Source organism: Sinocyclocheilus rhinocerous, unplaced genomic scaffold, assembly GCF_001515625.1.
Source record: "Sinocyclocheilus rhinocerous isolate Xijiao unplaced genomic scaffold, SAMN03320098_v1.1 scaffold847, whole genome shotgun sequence".
In the NCBI taxonomy this organism is placed as follows: Eukaryota; Metazoa; Chordata; class Actinopteri; order Cypriniformes; family Cyprinidae; genus Sinocyclocheilus; species Sinocyclocheilus rhinocerous.
Window position 1 is genome coordinate 412576 of NW_015662598.1, and position 18180 is coordinate 430755.

At 37.7% G+C, this 18180-nt stretch overlaps 1 protein-coding gene across 1 annotated transcript; it reads left to right on the forward strand.

Annotated features, from left to right (window-relative positions):
- The first annotated feature begins 1698 nt into the window (after window positions 1-1698).
- fkbp6 (FKBP prolyl isomerase 6) lies at window positions 1699-6947 on the forward strand. The gene is made up of 8 exons (XM_016538303.1): window positions 1699-1844; window positions 2632-2749; window positions 3360-3449; window positions 3553-3755; window positions 3835-3954; window positions 4099-4296; window positions 6282-6391; window positions 6475-6947. The coding sequence occupies exons 1-8, from the start codon at window positions 1770-1772 to the stop codon at window positions 6551-6553; spliced, it is 993 nt and encodes a 330-aa protein (XP_016393789.1). The 5' UTR covers window positions 1699-1769; the 3' UTR covers window positions 6554-6947.
- The last annotated feature ends 11233 nt before the right edge of the window (window positions 6948-18180 follow it).

Genomic DNA, 18180 nt, shown 5'->3' on the forward strand with positions numbered 1-18180 from the left:
GAAAAAATCTGCTCTAAGGACATTAGCACTGTACACTTTTACTGGACCAACAACTTAATTTTCACCCACTAGTGTGTGTCTTCAAAACAAAAAAGATGATTCACATTAAAACCTCTCTTGGTTGTGTGTTCACAAGAACTATTGTACTTTTCCTTGAATGTAGCGGTTATTTCCAAAGCAGATTCTTTTTGGATCCGAGTCTTGTATTTACATGTCTGTAACAAGTAGATTTCCTCAACGCGTGGTAGTAAAACTAGTCAAACCATTAAGAAGTCCTGCGAATCGATTCTTTTGAACACATTTCGAACGTGAACCAGTTTAAACACGTCATTCCGTAATCGCCCCATCACGTGGTTCCAGAAATTTCAGCGTGGCTTTTTTTTATGATATATTTTGCATTAACATTAAACAACCAATTCTGTTTCATACATTGATTAAATTGTCATACAGTCAAGTCAAAAACATAATTACAGTTGTCTACGTTTTATTTGTAACATTTTTATATTGATTATATTGATCCCATCTCTGTTCGCGTAAATCAGTTCGATTCCTGAATGAAATGTGCAGTCAGTCTCTTTGGATAAAGCCTCCAGACAGGTTTTGTGAACCGATTCAGTCAGTTCCTACGGATTGTCAACGAAGCCTCGTTTTACTTAAAACAGTTTTTGTAAAATAGTGTAGATGTATACATGTACACAGGTGACCTAACGACACTTCTTGGTAAAAACATGCGTCTTGTGGCTTGTTTCATTAAACAACAGTAGGCTAATTTCAATATTAAAATGACGGCCGCTAGTTGGCGCAGGTGTCGCGCACACTGGCAGTAACAGATAGTCCAATCCACACTTGCAGATTGACCTCTTTTGAAAGTGTTTTTGGCCTAAAAACACATGCACAATGTCAACAAACGGCAAGACCTCGAGAATATTACAGTTCATAGCCCCAGATGAGCGCCGTCAGTTTGGAATCGAGGTAACGTTAACTGCACTGCAGTGAAAGAGCTGGCTAATTTCTGTACTTTTCCTTGAATGTAGCGGTTATTTCCAAAGCAGATTCTTTTTGGATCCGAGTCTTGTATTTACATGTCTGTAACAAGTAGATTTCCTCAACGCATGGTAGTAAAACTAGTCAAACCATTAAGAAGTCCTGCGAATCGATTCTTTTGAACACATTTCGAACGTGACCCAGTTTAAACCACGTCATTCCGTAATCGCCCCATCACGTGGTTCCAGAAATTTCAGCGTGGCTTTTTTTTATGATATATTTTGCATTAACATTAAACAACCAATTCTGTTTCATACATTGATTAAATTCTCATACAGTCAAGTCAAAAACATAATTACAGTTGTCTACGTTTTATTTGTAAAATTTTTATATTGATTATATTGATCCCATCTCTGTTCGCGTAAGTCAGTTCGATTCCTGAATGAAATGTGCAGTCAGTCTCTTTGGATAAAGCCTCCAGACAGGTTTTGTGAACCGATTCAGTCAGTTCCTACGGATTGTCAACGAAGCCTCGTTTTACTTAAAACAGTTTTTGTAAAATAGTGTAGATGTATACATGTACACAGGTGACCTAACGACACTTCTTGGTAAAAACATGCGTCTTGTGGCTTGTTTCATTAAACAACAGTAGGCTAATTTCAATATTAAAATGACGGCCGCTAGTTGGCGCAGGTGTCGCGCACACTGGCAGTAACAGATAGTCCAATCCACACTTGCAGATTGACCTCTTTTGAAAGTGTTTTTGGCCTAAAAACACATGCACAATGTCAACAAACGGCAAGACCTCGAGAATATTACAGTTCATAGCCCCAGATGAGCGCCGTCAGTTTGGAATCGAGGTAACGTTAACTGCACTGCAGTGAAAGAGCTGGCTAATTTCTAATGATGCATGATCAATTTACAACAGAACGCGCCAGCAAGCAATTTACTCCTCTTTATATGTGTTTATATGAGATTTATATTAACGTTAGTTCTCTACAACGCCACTACAAGACAAAATGCGTAGTTTAGAATTGATAAAAACAAGGTTAAGAGCTTGTTAACCTCCACATGTTATGTATTTGGAGGTGGCCACAGGCTTGGATTTGACCTGACATTGACGTGATCAGTGCAAAAAAAAATTTAGGTTGGTACCGTGTGAGCTACCATGTTACTAAAATATACATTTCAGTATTTTCAGTAGTGTCTCTTCATCCCGCCTATAGGGTAACCGATACCCCTTACACAACAAAAGAATACTGCTGTTGTGCCATGATCTAGCCTAATGATGATATAAGATGGTAATTCCATGATGTTTTAATATAACAATACTGAACAATTGCCATATTCACGTGGCATGAGTTTATGTGGTACTCCAAGATTCTTCCAAAAAAGCAAAAGATTTACCAAGTTAACATGTTAACATAGTCCAGAAATATGGTAGTATGTCAAGAAATGTAGTCTCATGTTTTTTTTTTTTTTTTGGTAGTGGGAGTTAATGCTATATTATGTATTACAGTGTTACATGGTTGGTTAAAGTTTTTTGCTTGGCTAAAAAATTTAGCTTTAACATGAATTAAGAAATTAAAAAAAAATTTGTAGTAATTTCTTTCTTTCTTTCTTTCTTTCTTTTTCTTTTTGTGCTGGACTCCATTCCAGCGTCTGGCTTGGCAAATGCAAGACATATTAGGGGATGGAGGAATTCTCAAAGAGGTCGTCCATGCAGGAGAAGGTCCACCCCTACCCAAGCATGCCTCTGTATCAAGTAAATGACTGAAATTAACATGGTGGTTTTATTAAGTTCTAGCTTCTTGCTTATGATAGTCAAATAATGCAGAAATAAATAAATGATTCTTAGAATACACACCACACTACCATTCAAAAGTTTGTGGTCGAGATTTTTTAAAAGTCTCATATGCTAACCAAGGCTGCATTTATTTGATAAAAAATACAGAAAAAAAGTAATATTGTGAAATGTATTTTTTTTTATTTTACAATTTTAAATATGTTTTCTATTTTAATATATTTTCAATTAAAATTTATTATTGTGATGATAAAACGAATCATTCTAAAATGCTGATTTGGTGCTTGAGAAACATTTCTTATTATCAATGCTGAAAACAGTTGTGGTGCTAAACATTTTTTTTTGTAAACTGATATTTTTTAAGATTCAAAATAATTATTTTAAATATAAATCTTTTGTAACATTATGCATTTCTTAACTATCACTTTTAAATTTAAATTTAATGCATCCTTGTTTAATAAAAGTATTAATTTCTTAAAAAATACTTTTGATTGATAGTGTATGTACTTTTATGTTATAGATTCTCTTTAGCTTCTCATTAGCTGCCAACATGAACTCATTTCATCCACAGTTCATTTCTCTGGTTTCATTGAGTACTCTGATGCACCATTTGAGACAACCAGCCTCCTTAAATTTCCACGAATGATGAAGCTTGGTAGAGGTAGGATGGAAACTGAATTCTTCCATTAGAATGATAATCAAGTTTCTCCTGTATAATCTCTTCTTTTTCCTCCGCCGAGACACTCTAACCTCTTTCCCCATAGATGTTACTTTGTATGGCCTAGAGCTTGGTCTTCTTACTATGAAGAAAGGCGAGTTTTCCCGTTTTCTTTTCAAGCCCAAATATGCCTACGGGGACCTTGGATGCCCCCCGCACATACCTCCATTAGCCACAGTCCTCTATGAGGTGCAAGTCCTTGATTTCCTGGACTCGGCACAAGTGGATGAATTCATGGATTTGAGTATGGTAAGATTTTTATGCATTTAGCTTGCTCATTTTATTTGGTGGTTGTGTCAGAGATTGTAATCTCAACATTGTTCCTCAGGAAGAGCAGAACAATGTTCCTCTGTCCACATTTCTGAATGTACTGGACACACAGCGGAGCTTTGGCAACCTCTGCTTCAATAAGAAGCGCTATGAAGATGCTCGAGAGCGATACAAACAGGTTCTGTGCTTATAACGGTTTTGTTCGTTTCTAAGAAATGAGAGTGAAAGTAAATGGATAAAGAAAAATTTTAGTTTATTCTAAAAACTAATAATAGACTGTGTTGTAGCAGTCGTGTCACACTACTGTTGGTCCATGGTACAGGCCATGACACTTTTGCAGAATCGTGAGCCGGTGGATGAAGAAGAGAAGAAGTGTCTTGAAGAAATGAAATTGCCTTTCCTGCTCAACCTCTCACTCACGTATCTCAAACTGGAGAAACCCCAGAAGGCCCTTTGCTACGGTCAGAAAGTGCTGGACATCAGCCCTCAGAACACTAAAGCGCTCTTCCGCTGCGGCCAGGTTAGGTGACATTTAGTCATTTTTATATCCTTGGTTGATAACCTTATCATAATCTTTCAGTAAAAAACATATAGCTCTATAAAATCTAGGGGCTGTCAGTTGAGTTAAAATTTTAATAAAATCAAGATATGCTGATTAATTAATTGAATTAATCACATTTATGAGTATTTGCTAATAAAATCACCCAAATCTAGTGCGTTTTCAGAAGATCATTTGCTTTTTTATCGAAAGAAGGACTTAAAACTGTACAGTTATATTCTGGGATTCTCCCACTCACACTGGTCATCCATCAATGAATGAGTGCACTCACCACACACCAGCTACAGGTGGAGAGGAGAGAGAGTCATAGAGCCAGTCAAGTGGTTGGGGATTATTAGGAGGCCAAGATTGACAAGGGCCAGTGGCGGCAATTTGGCCAGGACACCGGGGTTACACCCCTACTCTAGGGTGAGCACCCCCTGCTGGCCTCACTAACACCTCTTCCAACAGCAACCTAGTTTTCCAAGGAGGTCTCCCATCCAGGTACTGACCAGGCTCAACCCTGCTTAGCTTCAGTGGGCGACCAGTCTTGGGCTACAGGGTGATATGGCTGTGGCTACCTGGAACCTGGCACGTTTTCTCCCATAGTTTGGTTAGTTTCGCCATATATGAACATAGCAAAAGCTCAAAGTAGCACCAAAATAATCGGTTTGAGATCCAGTCCAATTGAAAATGAACTCTGGAACAGTGATAAGAAAGCAATCTGACCCAACAGACTCAAGACGGATTGACAAGTCTGTTGGGTCAGATTGCTTTCTTATCACTGCTCCAGAGTTCATTTTCAATTGGACTGGATCTCAAACCGATTATTTTGGTGCTACTCTGAGTGCGATTGCTATGTTCATATATGGCGAAACTAACCAAACTATGGGAGAAAACATGCCAGGTTCCAAAATAAACACTCCAAAGGAACCAGTTGTGAAAATGAGTAATTGCATACATAAGAACTCAATATACTGTTTTATTTCCATTTCAATGAAAATAAAATTATAGGTTGATCACTGGCCTACAGCAATCCATTTTACAATCGAGTCGACAGAGTGTGTTCACATCAGCAAAATTTGATGGGCAAAGGGCTATTGTCAGTAGTGAAACGATGTATCATGCACTGCTTGCACGGTAGTCACTTTCAAAGTAAGCAGCTTTCTGTTGGACAGCGTGACAATTTCAGATGACCAATCTGAAATTGAGTGAAATCTGAGTGGGAAGCTCACCCTCACACAGAAGTCCAGATTGCACAGATTCCTATTGGAGTGACTGTATTTCACCCACAAAATTTTGCGAACAGAGGCAAGTATGACCTTGCTATTAGAGACTCTTCACATAGGATATGTTTAATTCTTTTCCTTTTTTTAAATTGCTGTTATTCATTCAGACTAATGTCTTGGCCACTCTGTTGCTATTTTTCTGAGTCTCAAGCAGTGAGCTCAATGTTTTCCATTCCGTTGTGCTCTGATTAGCTGATTTTGAGCACATGGTTATGTCTTCTGTGAACGGAATCTTGTTCATTTTTTACTGCATGTTCAGATGGGGCCAGATTGGACTTGCTAAAACAAAGGTAGCACACCAAGTTTGAATTGCTGTGCTAGTGGGAAATTTCTTTATGATTGAAAAATTCATTATGATTGATAAAATACCTTATGATTGAATTTACTTCTGATTCCTGGAGCAAGATTTCTATTTTATTGCATTACTTTTGCTTTTGTACTAATGTAGTGTGTTTTTTAGTGATCACACCAAGTACATTTATTCAATGCAAATTAAAATGTTAAATTGACAGCCCAAATAAAGACCTATTCTTTAGAATCCTGAAGAATCTTCCAATCAGGTTTTTATTTGTGTTGTTTACCATTGTAGCGGAAGACCACTGATCTGATATTAAGAGCTTTCCTTTTTTTATTTTAATTTCTTTCTTTATTTTATTTTATTTGTTTATTTTTATTAAGGCCTGTTTGGAGATGAATGACTATGAGAAAGCACAAGATTACCTTACACTCGCTCAGGTGAACAAGCCATTCGACCCTGACATCAACACCTTGCTGAGAAAGCTTGCTCTGTAAGTTTTTCTTATCTGATAGTTTTGTCAAGTTTTCCTACGTGTTAATGTGAAAGCTAAACAGATCTACTGATCTTTTACAGCTGCTACAAGGACTATTTGGACAAAGAGAGAGAGATGTGCTCCAAGATGTTCTCGGGTTTTAAAGGAATGGAAAAGTAAAGCTTGTCGTGTCCATGGTGGCGCTTTTACCATTTTTCAAACCCTCCAGATTGACCACAAGTGGGCAGTATAAACCCAACAAATTGTATTTTTGGTTTGAGTGGCCAACATTGCCTCAAATGTTGTCATACTTTTAATTGCTTATCGTTTACTTTTATTTTGCATTATTTTGTGTTTGCCAACACAATATATAATTATTTTTTGCCACAGCTTTCAGCATTATGTTCTCTATGTAAGATAAGCTTTATTATAGCAGACAGTCAAGATTTTGCAGTGTTGTGTTCAGTACACTATATGGAGCATCAGGATGTCTCCCAAGCATGTGGCTGGAGTTTCAGAAGTTATATAGACTTGTTAATTTGTTGAATTATTTCTCATGCCCTTTTTTTGTATGCCATGCAATACACGTCTTGATTTTACTTATTTTGTGTTAAATTTTGAAGTTAACATGAAAACAATAAGTTGTTATGCTTGCTCAGATTTTTGAATTTTCTTTAGATTTATGTAGAAATTAATAATACTGTATAAGATTAAAAATACACATCAATTTTGTTTACTCTAACAAAAAAGTAAAAAATGTCCATATATACTGTATATATAAAGTTTACCCTTATACGAGTCTTGTCATCTTGTTGTGTTGTCTTGGTACATTTTACTGCCTAGTCTTTCCTCCCTGTCCTAACACAAAAATAAAAAATAAAAATACCAGTCTTCAACAGCCCCAAAAATGTATGCTTAAATGACACTTAAAGCTCCCTTAAAAATGTAATTTCATTATCGCAAAATATTAAACCATGTTGTGTCTGCCAAAAATTCTGCACAAGTTTTCTCAGAACTATTTTCACTGATGTATGAAGTTAGTTCTTCTCAAGTTCACACGTGTGTCCAGCAGAGTAACCACAGGTGTAGCTCATCACATTTACTATGTAAAAATACTTTAAAAAAAAAATGGCATTCCACATTTGCTCTAGCTTGCTTGCCATCCAGGTTTTTACTAAATGTAGCATTGTATATTGTAAATTACTATTGTAAATAAAAGCATCTGCTAAATAAATGTAAATGTAAACCACAAAATGTCACAATATGTTGGGGCCAGTTAACAAGAAGTTAGCAACATTGCTTTCAATTCTTAAGAAGGTTTGTGCTAAAACTTTCAATTTGTATTATCCGAGCTTACCTCAGTATGGAGTTGTAAGGATGTCCTCTTTCAACAGAGCCAGGCTTTTGACCACACTGACCTACAATATTTAGGAAAACCCCCACAAAGATTTGTAAAGTGACGTTCTACTACTATTATATGTAACTGTTATGAATAGTCTTTTCTGTGGCTGGAAGAGCAGTGCAAACACAGTTAATCTTAAAACAAGCAACAGGTCTGTAAATCCTTGGACTACACATAAATTGCTCGGTTTGGTTTCTCCGTCCTTGGTAACTTTAGTCCAGTGAAGTCCATCATTTCTTGTATTTGTTTCTTTTGAGTGTTGCTCTGCTGACATTTACCAGATGTGAAGATGTAATTATATGTGTACAAAGTGAAGTTTATTATTCTTGACCCAGACCTGTCCAGCTTCTTTGGGTTTTCTCCTGGACTAAGCTCTTGGTGATTGGCACTAAGTTAATTTCTCAAAACCATAGGTCTTTAAAACGGCTGTTTTTCCAAAGCAACGTACAATATTTTCTAGATTTCTAGCATCCTTTCAATGTTTTGCCTTACAGGGAAAGTTCACCCAGAAAAAAAATGATAGAGTGAATTTTTATTTCATACTGACTTTCATACTGAAAGGTGAAGTGTGCTATTTTAGCACCTAATGGGAATGCAGGAAAAATGCTTATTTTCAAACAGGTTTTTAAATGCACTCCTACCGCCGCTTTTGCCCCATCCTCCATTGTGTAGTGAAAAAGGCAGTCCTTCCCCAAACTTACAAGCAGAAGTTGATACTCGGATTCTTTTTCTTTGGCTACCAAGATTATAGTGTTAAATATCAGACAGTAAGAGTGTAATATTAAGATTGTGTGAGAGAGAATCAGTGGTATGTCTGGATGGTGCCCATGATTTTGCCAAGTGGAACATATTCCTGGAGCAGACTCCACTTGGTCCTGAAACAACATTCCTATCAACCAGTTAGAGCTTAAGGCTCAGGTTGGGGCTTGAACGACTTTCATATCAACCTACAGTGTCATTTCCCTCTCATTTTAAATCAATTAATGGTTTGGAATGTTGTACCAGGACCAAGAAAAGACACTGACCAAGAACACATTCTACTTGCGCATCCGGTCACCACGTGGCAACCGTGACTGTGATTTTGCCAAATAGGATGTGTTCCAGGATCATAAACCTAATTGAGATAGGGTTAAGGTGATGATTGGGTTATTAATGAACAAGGGATGAGGATCTAGGAACATCCAGTCCTTCCTGGGTTACAGACACCTGTGTGCAAACACGAAGCAGATCCAGATCTCCAAAACGAGCTGATAGCAGTTGACACAAAGACCCCAGTTATCTCTTCCAGTCCATACATGTTCGGAGAGCTTGTATGTGAGTCTGTGTGTATGCAGTCTGATGAGGATCCAAAGGACGAGCTGCCCTCATAAGATGTTCTGATGGCCACCCATCACTGCAGATACTATCACAGAAAGAATTCCATTGACAAAGTCTGAATGCCACAGACCATCTTTTCAAGACAGGTTGATGCTGGAAGCAGGAACATATGCACAGTCTCCAAGAATAAGGTTCCATACATGTTTAGCATCATGGCAACTGGTCTTTCACAGTCATTCAAGTGATGACGGCACTCAAACCCGGGTCCAACAGATCCTCAGATTAGCACTTGTGGAGCTCTTCCAGGCTAAGATGCACTTGAGCAGCTGTTGCATATAGTCCAATCTGGCAGTCGTGCAGACACGTCTGGCCTCTGTCTGAAAGGCCACAGTGTTCTACAGTGAACGGCATACAGGTGCTCAAGTTCAGTGGTCAAGTGTCAGTCGAGTCAGGGAGGAATATGTCCAGTATAGGATGGTGAAAATGGTATTAAAATCTGCTCTTAAATCATTTAATTGTATTTAGTACTTTAGTACTAGAACTGTTAATTGGTAAGTTACTTACTGTATACAATGAAAAATTTAGAAAATTGCTTGGTTCATTATTGCCAGTGTTGGGAAGATTACTTCTGCAATAGGTTACAGATTACAAGTTACATTACTTCTATAAAGTAATAGGGTAACTGATTACATTTAATTACTTTTCTAAATTTCTAATGAATGTTTTCAACTGTTAATCATTTTCAAACAAACCAGGCAGCATTAACCTTACAGCAGTACTCAACACTACTGTCAGACTTTCAAAATCCTATATCACTTGAATTAAGATTATAATAGTTTAATTTTAAAGCACAGCCACCATCACCAAAATTAGACTTTAGCACTTTAGTACTTTAGCTTTTTACTCTGAGATTGTTCTGATTTTTGGTTTTAAAATAACCAGCACTGGAACGGATTTTTATGCCAGTTACATTTATTTTGTAATTAAATTATGTAACGCCATTACATGTAACTACTCCCAAAAACTGATTATTGTTTTATATGTCATATTATCAAATGTGAGTTTTTTTGAAAGGTAGGCTACATTAAGGTAGAAAGCTGATTTTCGATATAGGCTGTAAAATGTACTGTACAAACGCCATTCCGTAATCATTGAAACTAGAGACCTGCGCGGGACGGATTTTTCAGTCCCGCGCCCGCCCGCAAAAGCCCGCATAAAAGTAATCTATATAGATTTTTTTCAGTACATCGAAGAAATTTACATGAAATGGTTCTGTAACATCTCCTAAGCTCCACAACATTCATTTAAACGGGTGATTAAATCAGGAACAAAACAGCTTCATGTTGCTCAGCGACGCAAATTGAAATGATATTTGTTGGCAAAATAGAGCAAAGACAGTCAATATTGTGTCTAAAACGTAAGTGTCTTAATATTGAATTCTTGTTTATTGAACTGCTGTATAAAATCAGTATCACATTTCTCATGTTGCTTTTTGGTGGAAAAAACGTCAGTCTTCGCGTGATACTGATTAACTATATGAAATGATATAAATATATACATTTCTGCCCCCATATGTTGCATTTTGTGATCATTCTAAATGCATTTTAATAAACTGAATCATGCAGTGAAAGAACCTGCACTGGTCTAACCTACTAGACTTCCTATTGCCTTAGCTAAACTTTAGCTAACTTGGTAGCTCTCATGAGTCACTCATGGATAGGATAATTAACTGTAAATTCGAGGCACAGGTAGCTTAGTCTGTTGTTCATCACCACTCACCTCCACACCAAGACAAACACAACTGGAAAGGATGCATGCCTACTGTGCTGGAGCGAGGAGATGCGATTCCAAAAATCATAGACCTTTATTGAACAGAACACCAGGAAAGCACACATAGCACTGGGGTGAGACGAACAATACTGGACAAAGAACTCAAAACAGGAAACCATTAAATAAACAGGACTAGAGGGACACAATGAGGAACACCTGAAATCAATGACATAATAAACATTGGAAACACCTGGGACAAATTAACCTAATCAGCGAACAGGAACAGGAAGACCAAATAAGGACATAAACGGCACATGGAGCACGTGGAGGAAGAAAACAAACACAGACACGGAACAGAATCTGGAGGTCCCTCAGGACAGACACTGGGCGGCGGGCTCTGGGCTAGACTCGGGGACTGGTGCCCTCTCTGGGCTAGACTCGGGGACTGGGACCCTCTCTGGGCTAAACTCGGGGACTGGGGCCATCTCTGGGCTAAACTCGGGGACTGGGGCCGTCTCTGGGCTAGACTCGGGGACAGGAGCCCTCACTGGGTTAGACTCGGGGACTGGAGCCCTCTCTGGGATAGACTCGGGGACTGGAACCCTCACTGGGCTAGACTCGGGGACAGGAGGCCACACTGGGAGAGACGCGGGGAGGCTGGTTCTGGCTCGGGCCCGGACACTCCCCAGATCCCTTCCCTCCAGCATAGTCCCTTGGTGTCTGGGAGGTCCATGGGGCAATTGTAGTTGGCCCCAAGCCAGAACAGAGAATTGATGGTAGCGTCATCCAATGCCATTGCTGCGGCGAGCCCGCAGAATTCCTAGGCGTACTCGAAGAAGGGGAGATCTCTGCAGGCTAAGGCGGAAAAACGAGCGGTGATTTCCATGATCACGCCGGGGGAAACAAAAAGCAAGAAAACAAAAGACTTTCTAAAACGGAAACAAAACAGGGAGAAGGAGCGCCGCTTACTTTCTGTTTCGGTCCAGTATTCTGTCATGCGTGCCTACTGTACTGGAGCGAGGAGACACGGAGATTCCAAAAATCATAGACCTTTATTGAACAGAACACCAGGAAAGCACAAGTAGCACTGGGGCGAGATGAACAATACTGGACGAAGAACTCAAAACAGGAAACCATCAAATACACAGGACTAGAGGGACACAATGAGGAACACCTGAAATCAATGACATAATAAACATTGGAAACACTTGGGACAAATTAACCTAATCAGGGAACAGGAACAGGAAAACCAAATAAGGACATAAACAGCACATGGAGCACGTGGGGGGAAGAAAACACACACAGACATGGAACAGAGTCTGACAGTAGTCAAGAAAGAGATGTTATCAATAACAACTGATTTTACTTCCTGTTCATCACACTGGAAATAAAAGTAGTAAAATAGTAAGAGTAGTATGCTGCTCTAAACACCACAATGGTTCTATGTTGCTAACTATGTGGCAAATTATTACAGTATTATTGATACAAAAAAAAGCATATATCCTGCTGCAGATATCCAAACTCAAACTTATATTTTTTTATGTATGTATGTATGTACGTATGTATTTATTTCTTTTGTTTGTAACTTGATGGCTCCTTGATAGAGTGGGTTACTGCTTGTGTAAGTGGGTCCTCCTGTCCCCTTTTTCTTAAGTGGGACTGCCAAAGTATGTAATATACCAACAGTACTGTTATTGTTGTTAAGCTTCATGCATATAAAGCTTCCTTTTTAAAAGTGTACCTCAGTCACTCTATAATTAGTTACAGATCTCACTGCCTTTCCCAATGTTTTAATTCAAGTATGTTTCATATATAGGCCTATTTGTTACACAACAAAATTAGTTATTGCACAATAGATCCCATTTTTATCTTGAATAATAATATTTTGTGAGGCTGGAATGTTTTGGGTTATCAGGGCATGCTGGGAAGCTGTGTTGGGCACAGTAACTCCATTTAGTACTAAACTGCAAGACTAGTTGGGCACTCTGGGGCACTGTTTGTCCTGGCTCAGGGCTGAGGAGGTGGTACGATGCCCCATGGTTGCTACAGACAAATTGGCGCCCTTAGATGTTGAACATGAAAAGCCAAAGGGTGAGTTTTTTTTTTGCATCAGGTATAAATGCATGGTCAGAGTGATGCTTTCAGCCCATTACTCTTAATTTAATAGCACTGCTAAAGAACAACATGACAAATTTGATTTCCCTCTTGTTTAAATAAAACTTGAAGAGGCTTGAATAGTCTTTGATGCATTTAGAAACACATGTCAGCACTAAAATATATTAGGCTATATGTTATATAAGTTATTTTAGCGCTCTATAAGTTTCATAAAATAGTCTTGTATCAAATGTGAGTTGGCCAGCTAAACAGTTTGGAGAAAACCCCCCCCCCCCCACAACCATCCTGCATAGTTTTAACAGGCCAATAGAGACTATTATCTGTTACCTCCAAATGGACACGTCGTACTGCAAAACACCAGTTTACTCAAAGCTGTACACAGTGAGCCTGTGCCTCAGGTCTATTTCCTTCATTTTGCACATTTTATGCTCTCTATTCCACAGTGATATTATTATTATTGGTCCTATTGGAGTTGCAATGGTTAGAAATGGAGTTTGGCTCTGTTTCAAAAGAATATTTCTGGCTTTTAATGAATATATTTTTGTGTACAGCCTGATAGCCATGAAAATTGAGGTAAAAATGGGGTAATTCTGATTTAAAAACAGTATGATTAAGAACAGACAGTCAGTAGACTTATATGAGCTGTATTACATTTTACATTTAACACTAAAGAATACATTGACCAATGCCTTGATTACATATTGAGAATAGTATTTCATTAAATATTAATTTAGTTTAATTAGAGTCAAAACATGTAAAACAGTCATAACATGTAACATTAAGTGTGGATCTCAGGAGCATGTTGAAGTAACAATCTTTTTCGATAGTGTATTGTGTGAAAGTGGAGTCACTGTGCATGATGCCATTTTCAGATAGTGGTGAGGTATCGGTGCTATCTAAGGCTTGTTCAGGCAGGAAATACAGATTTAGGATTTTTGTCTTTCTTTTACAAATATGTCATTGTGTATCATGTGTATCACACAGAGGAAAAACGAACATATTACCATCCATCTAACACTGTTAAAAATTGCTGTTAATTTACGGCTAAATTTTAACAGTATAATCCTGTTATGTTTAAAAGCAGCGCATTACTGTTTTTTTACGGTTGGTGAAATGACGTAGACAAAATTTAACGGTATTTTACCGTATTTATTGCACGAAGGAAAGAAAACAGTACTTAACAGTATTTTGGGAACAGAAAACTGCAGCGAGCACATGTGGATTTTCATCCGTCTTTATACTGTGATTTAACCGGTGAGTGCACCTTTGCCTTGCTCCTTTACACAAAATACACGTTTGCAATTGCAAAGCAAATAAATAATTGTGGATGCTGAGGTTGTAACTGTTTTATATGTCCATTTCAGTGCTAAACCCGTCAACGTGCCAACGGCGTCATAGAGTGGAGCTGGATTTCTGATTCAGATATTCCCCGATTACAAGGTGAGTTCAATCAAACATGATATACTATAAACTCTTCTGCAAAGTAAGCCTTTAACACCATAGCAACGAAGTAATATTGATGTCAATGGAGAGCGCTGAAATTATTGTCATCTCGTTTGCTAATTTTAGCTTGCTATCTTTTCATTTATTGCCTAATATACCTTTAGTGTATATTAGACAAAACGTTGATTTCGATAACGTTGTGCTTGCAAATTTGGGTATGCTTGTTCTAATTTGTACATAACTGTATTCTGAAGGGAGTTTTTCTTTACTAGTGTTGCTGTTTTGTTTCTTTAATGTTGGCTCTATTTTGGATTGCTTCGATCCAAGTTAGCTTGATAGAATAAGTTACGCAATAGAATACTCAGTAAGAATAATTCCTGTTCAAATTCCTGTTTTAGTGTTGTTGATTTGTATTGTAATGTTACTTTGCCCAGTACAGTAGGCTAATGGACATTTTATTTCGGTGGAGATTTTTTTTTTAAGTGTTTAAAAAAGAATGCATGAAGCTAGAATAAAATGTTTTTGTTTACAAGCAGATACCCTGTTCTTATGTTCAGATATTCATGTAACAAAATATATACAAATTAATACCTAAATAGGGACATAGTAGTATACTTCAAGTATGATGTAAAGTTCACTTAAAGAAAACTTACGAGTATACTTGCAGTATAAAACTAGTATAATATAAACTAGTAACTATTAAACTAGTAGTTTACTGAGATTATACTTCAAAGTGTACTAAAAATGTTACTACAAGTATTTAATTAGTAAACTATCAGTATACCTATAAGTTCACTTTTAGTATAGTTGCAGTACAAACTAAACATTTTGATGTAAACTAGTTGTGTACTCAACGTTTACTACTGTTATACTTAAAGTATACTTAAAAGTATAGTTTTATATACTAGAAAGTGGGCCAATTTAGTCCCAAGGAGTATTGAAATAGTACACTTCAAAGTATACTACTAGTACACTGATATTTGTATACTTACTACATAAAGTATACTTAAAAATATACTTGAACTTTACTTAAGTATACTTACTAAAATAAACTTGAAATATACTACTTTTTGGTAAGGGTTGTATTGTAATATTACTTTGCTCAGTACAGTAGGCTAATGGACATTTTATTTCGGTGGAGATTTTTTTTTTGCTGTTGAGATTTTTTGAGTTACATTTTTTCATGCCCAAAGACTGTCCATTTGAACTTGTCAGCATGTTTGCGTGTCAGTTATGTGGGCAGCAATGCAGTACTCCAGTGGCCTTTGTGAAGCACATGAGGATTCACAGCAATACCCCTAACTTGTTTCTTCATTGTTGCATCCAGGACTGTAACAGGAAGTTCGCAAAATTAGCAGCTTTGAAATCACATCTTTACAGACACCACAATGAGTGTATGGTGGTGCCTAGATCACATTTGTACCCTGCAGTAGACCTTGCATGCCATGTTGACTTGTGTAGTGCCAAATGTGATACACTAACTCAGTTTTATTCCCATCGTAAAGTGCACATTAAAGAGGGACGAACAATGAGTATGTGGTGGTGCCTAGATCACATTTGTACCCTGCAGTAGACCTTGCATGCCATGTTGACTTGTGTAGTGCCAAATGTGATACACTAAGTCAGTTTTATTCCCATCTTAAAGTGCACATTAAAGAGGGACGAAGAGTGACATGTCCCTTTAAGCAGTGTGATAAATCATTTTCAGTGATATCCACCTTTACCTCTCACGTATCAAGGAAACATAAAAATTCAACAGAGGTAAACTTAAGTGAATCCATTGTTGCCACATCACTTGTGACTGAAGCTGAAAGCTTTCAAAATATTGACAGTGATATGATGACAGAAGAACATACTGGTGTAGTTGGAAATAGTGAGAATTTGGAGGTTAGTCCAGAAAATATCGATGAGACATTATTTTTGAAGAATCTTGCTCTCTTTTATCTGAAATTACAGGCTAAGTTATTGCTTCCATCTTCAGTCATTCAGACGATCATTGAAGACATGCAGTCAGTTTATGATGTCAACCAGTCACATCTACTTTTTCTACTTTTCGAGAAATTGGTTGCACTTGGGGTTCCAGAGGCTTCCATTAATGATGTCATGGACAGTCTGGACAGTCTGAATCTCTTACGAGCATGTAATAGCCACACACTAAAAACAGACCAGTGCAGGAAAACAGTGTTCAAGAACAGTTTTAATTATGTTGAACCTATGCCCATTTGTCTAGGACATAACGAAGCTGGCAAAGAGTGTTTTTTACAGTATGTCCCTGTAAAACAGACGATTGAGGCCCTTTTTCATTGTGAGTCTGTGTGGAAGCAGTACAGAGAAGTACACAGCCGTATCCAGTTGAAGGATATTTTTGAAGATGTGTGGGATGGTGAAAACACCACAAAAAACTTGGCCCAGACAGAGAGGTCATCTTTAGGCTTGATACTTTATCAAGATTCATTTGAAGTTGTTAATCCCCTGGGGTCAGGAAAGAAAAAACACAAAATACTAGCTATGTATCTCACACTTGCAGACCTATTGCCACACAACCGGTCAAGTATTGACCAAATGCAACTGGTTTTTCTGTGTAGAGAACAAGATTTCAAGTATTTTGGTCAGGAATTGGTCATGGGATGCTTGATGAAAGACCTTCAAGACCTTGAGACTAATGGCATAGTGCTACCTGATGGACAGGTATGCAGAGGAATCTTGCGAGCCATTTGTGGAGACAACCTGGGTTCACAACATTGGAGGTTTTCTTGAAAATTTCAGTGGCAGTAGGTACTTCTGTCGATATTGTGAAATTGACAAAGATGTGTTTCACGCAGATCCTTTGTCCAAAGCTAACACTCGGACACCAGAGTCATACAAAGAGCATGTTCAGAACCTCGAGGAGCATTCTGTTCATAGTGGAGGTATTAAATTTGACTCCTTATTCAACAGCCTGTCTATGTTTCATGTATGTCAACCTGGGTTGCCTCCGTGTCTTGGGCATGATTTGTTTGAAGGCGTTGTTGCCTCTGATCTTGCATTGTGTATCAACCATCTTGTCACAGTTGACAAACAGTTCACTTACACTGAATTAAATCGGATGATTGATCAATTCCGATATTTAGGTAATGATGCAAATGACAAACCTTGTGAGGTGAGGCCAGGAAGTGATGGACTGAGTGGCCATGCTATGCAGAACTGGTGCTTACTGGGACTGTTACCAGTGTTGATCAGAGAGAAGATTACATCTCCTGCTGACAATGAGATATGGCAACTGGTGTTACAACTAAGAGAAATTGTGGCATTGATTTGTGCACCAGCAATTTCTGCTGACCAGATAGGCTATTTAAGGGTCCTTATTGAAGAATACTTGCATTCCAGAAAACAAGCCTTTCCCCATCATCGGCTTAAACCTATGTTCCCAAGAGCTTTGCCATTACAGGAAGAAATTACATTTTTAAATATTTTGCTGTTTTTAAAAGTAAATGCATCCTTGGTTAGTATAATTCAATTCAATTCAATTCAAGTTTATTTGTATAGCACTTTTCACGATACAAATCGTTGCAAAGCATCTTTACAGCAAATTACGTTTCTACAATATTTAGTGGTATTTAGTATTTTTCTACAATATTTAGTGACTGTCAGTTAATGTACATATGGCAGAAATGTACGGAAAAATCATTTGTGCGATGAATGAAGCTGAAGTATTATACTCTCTAGAATCTACATTTGTTATTGTATTTCTGATGTTATCTATTTTATCAGTGAAGAAATT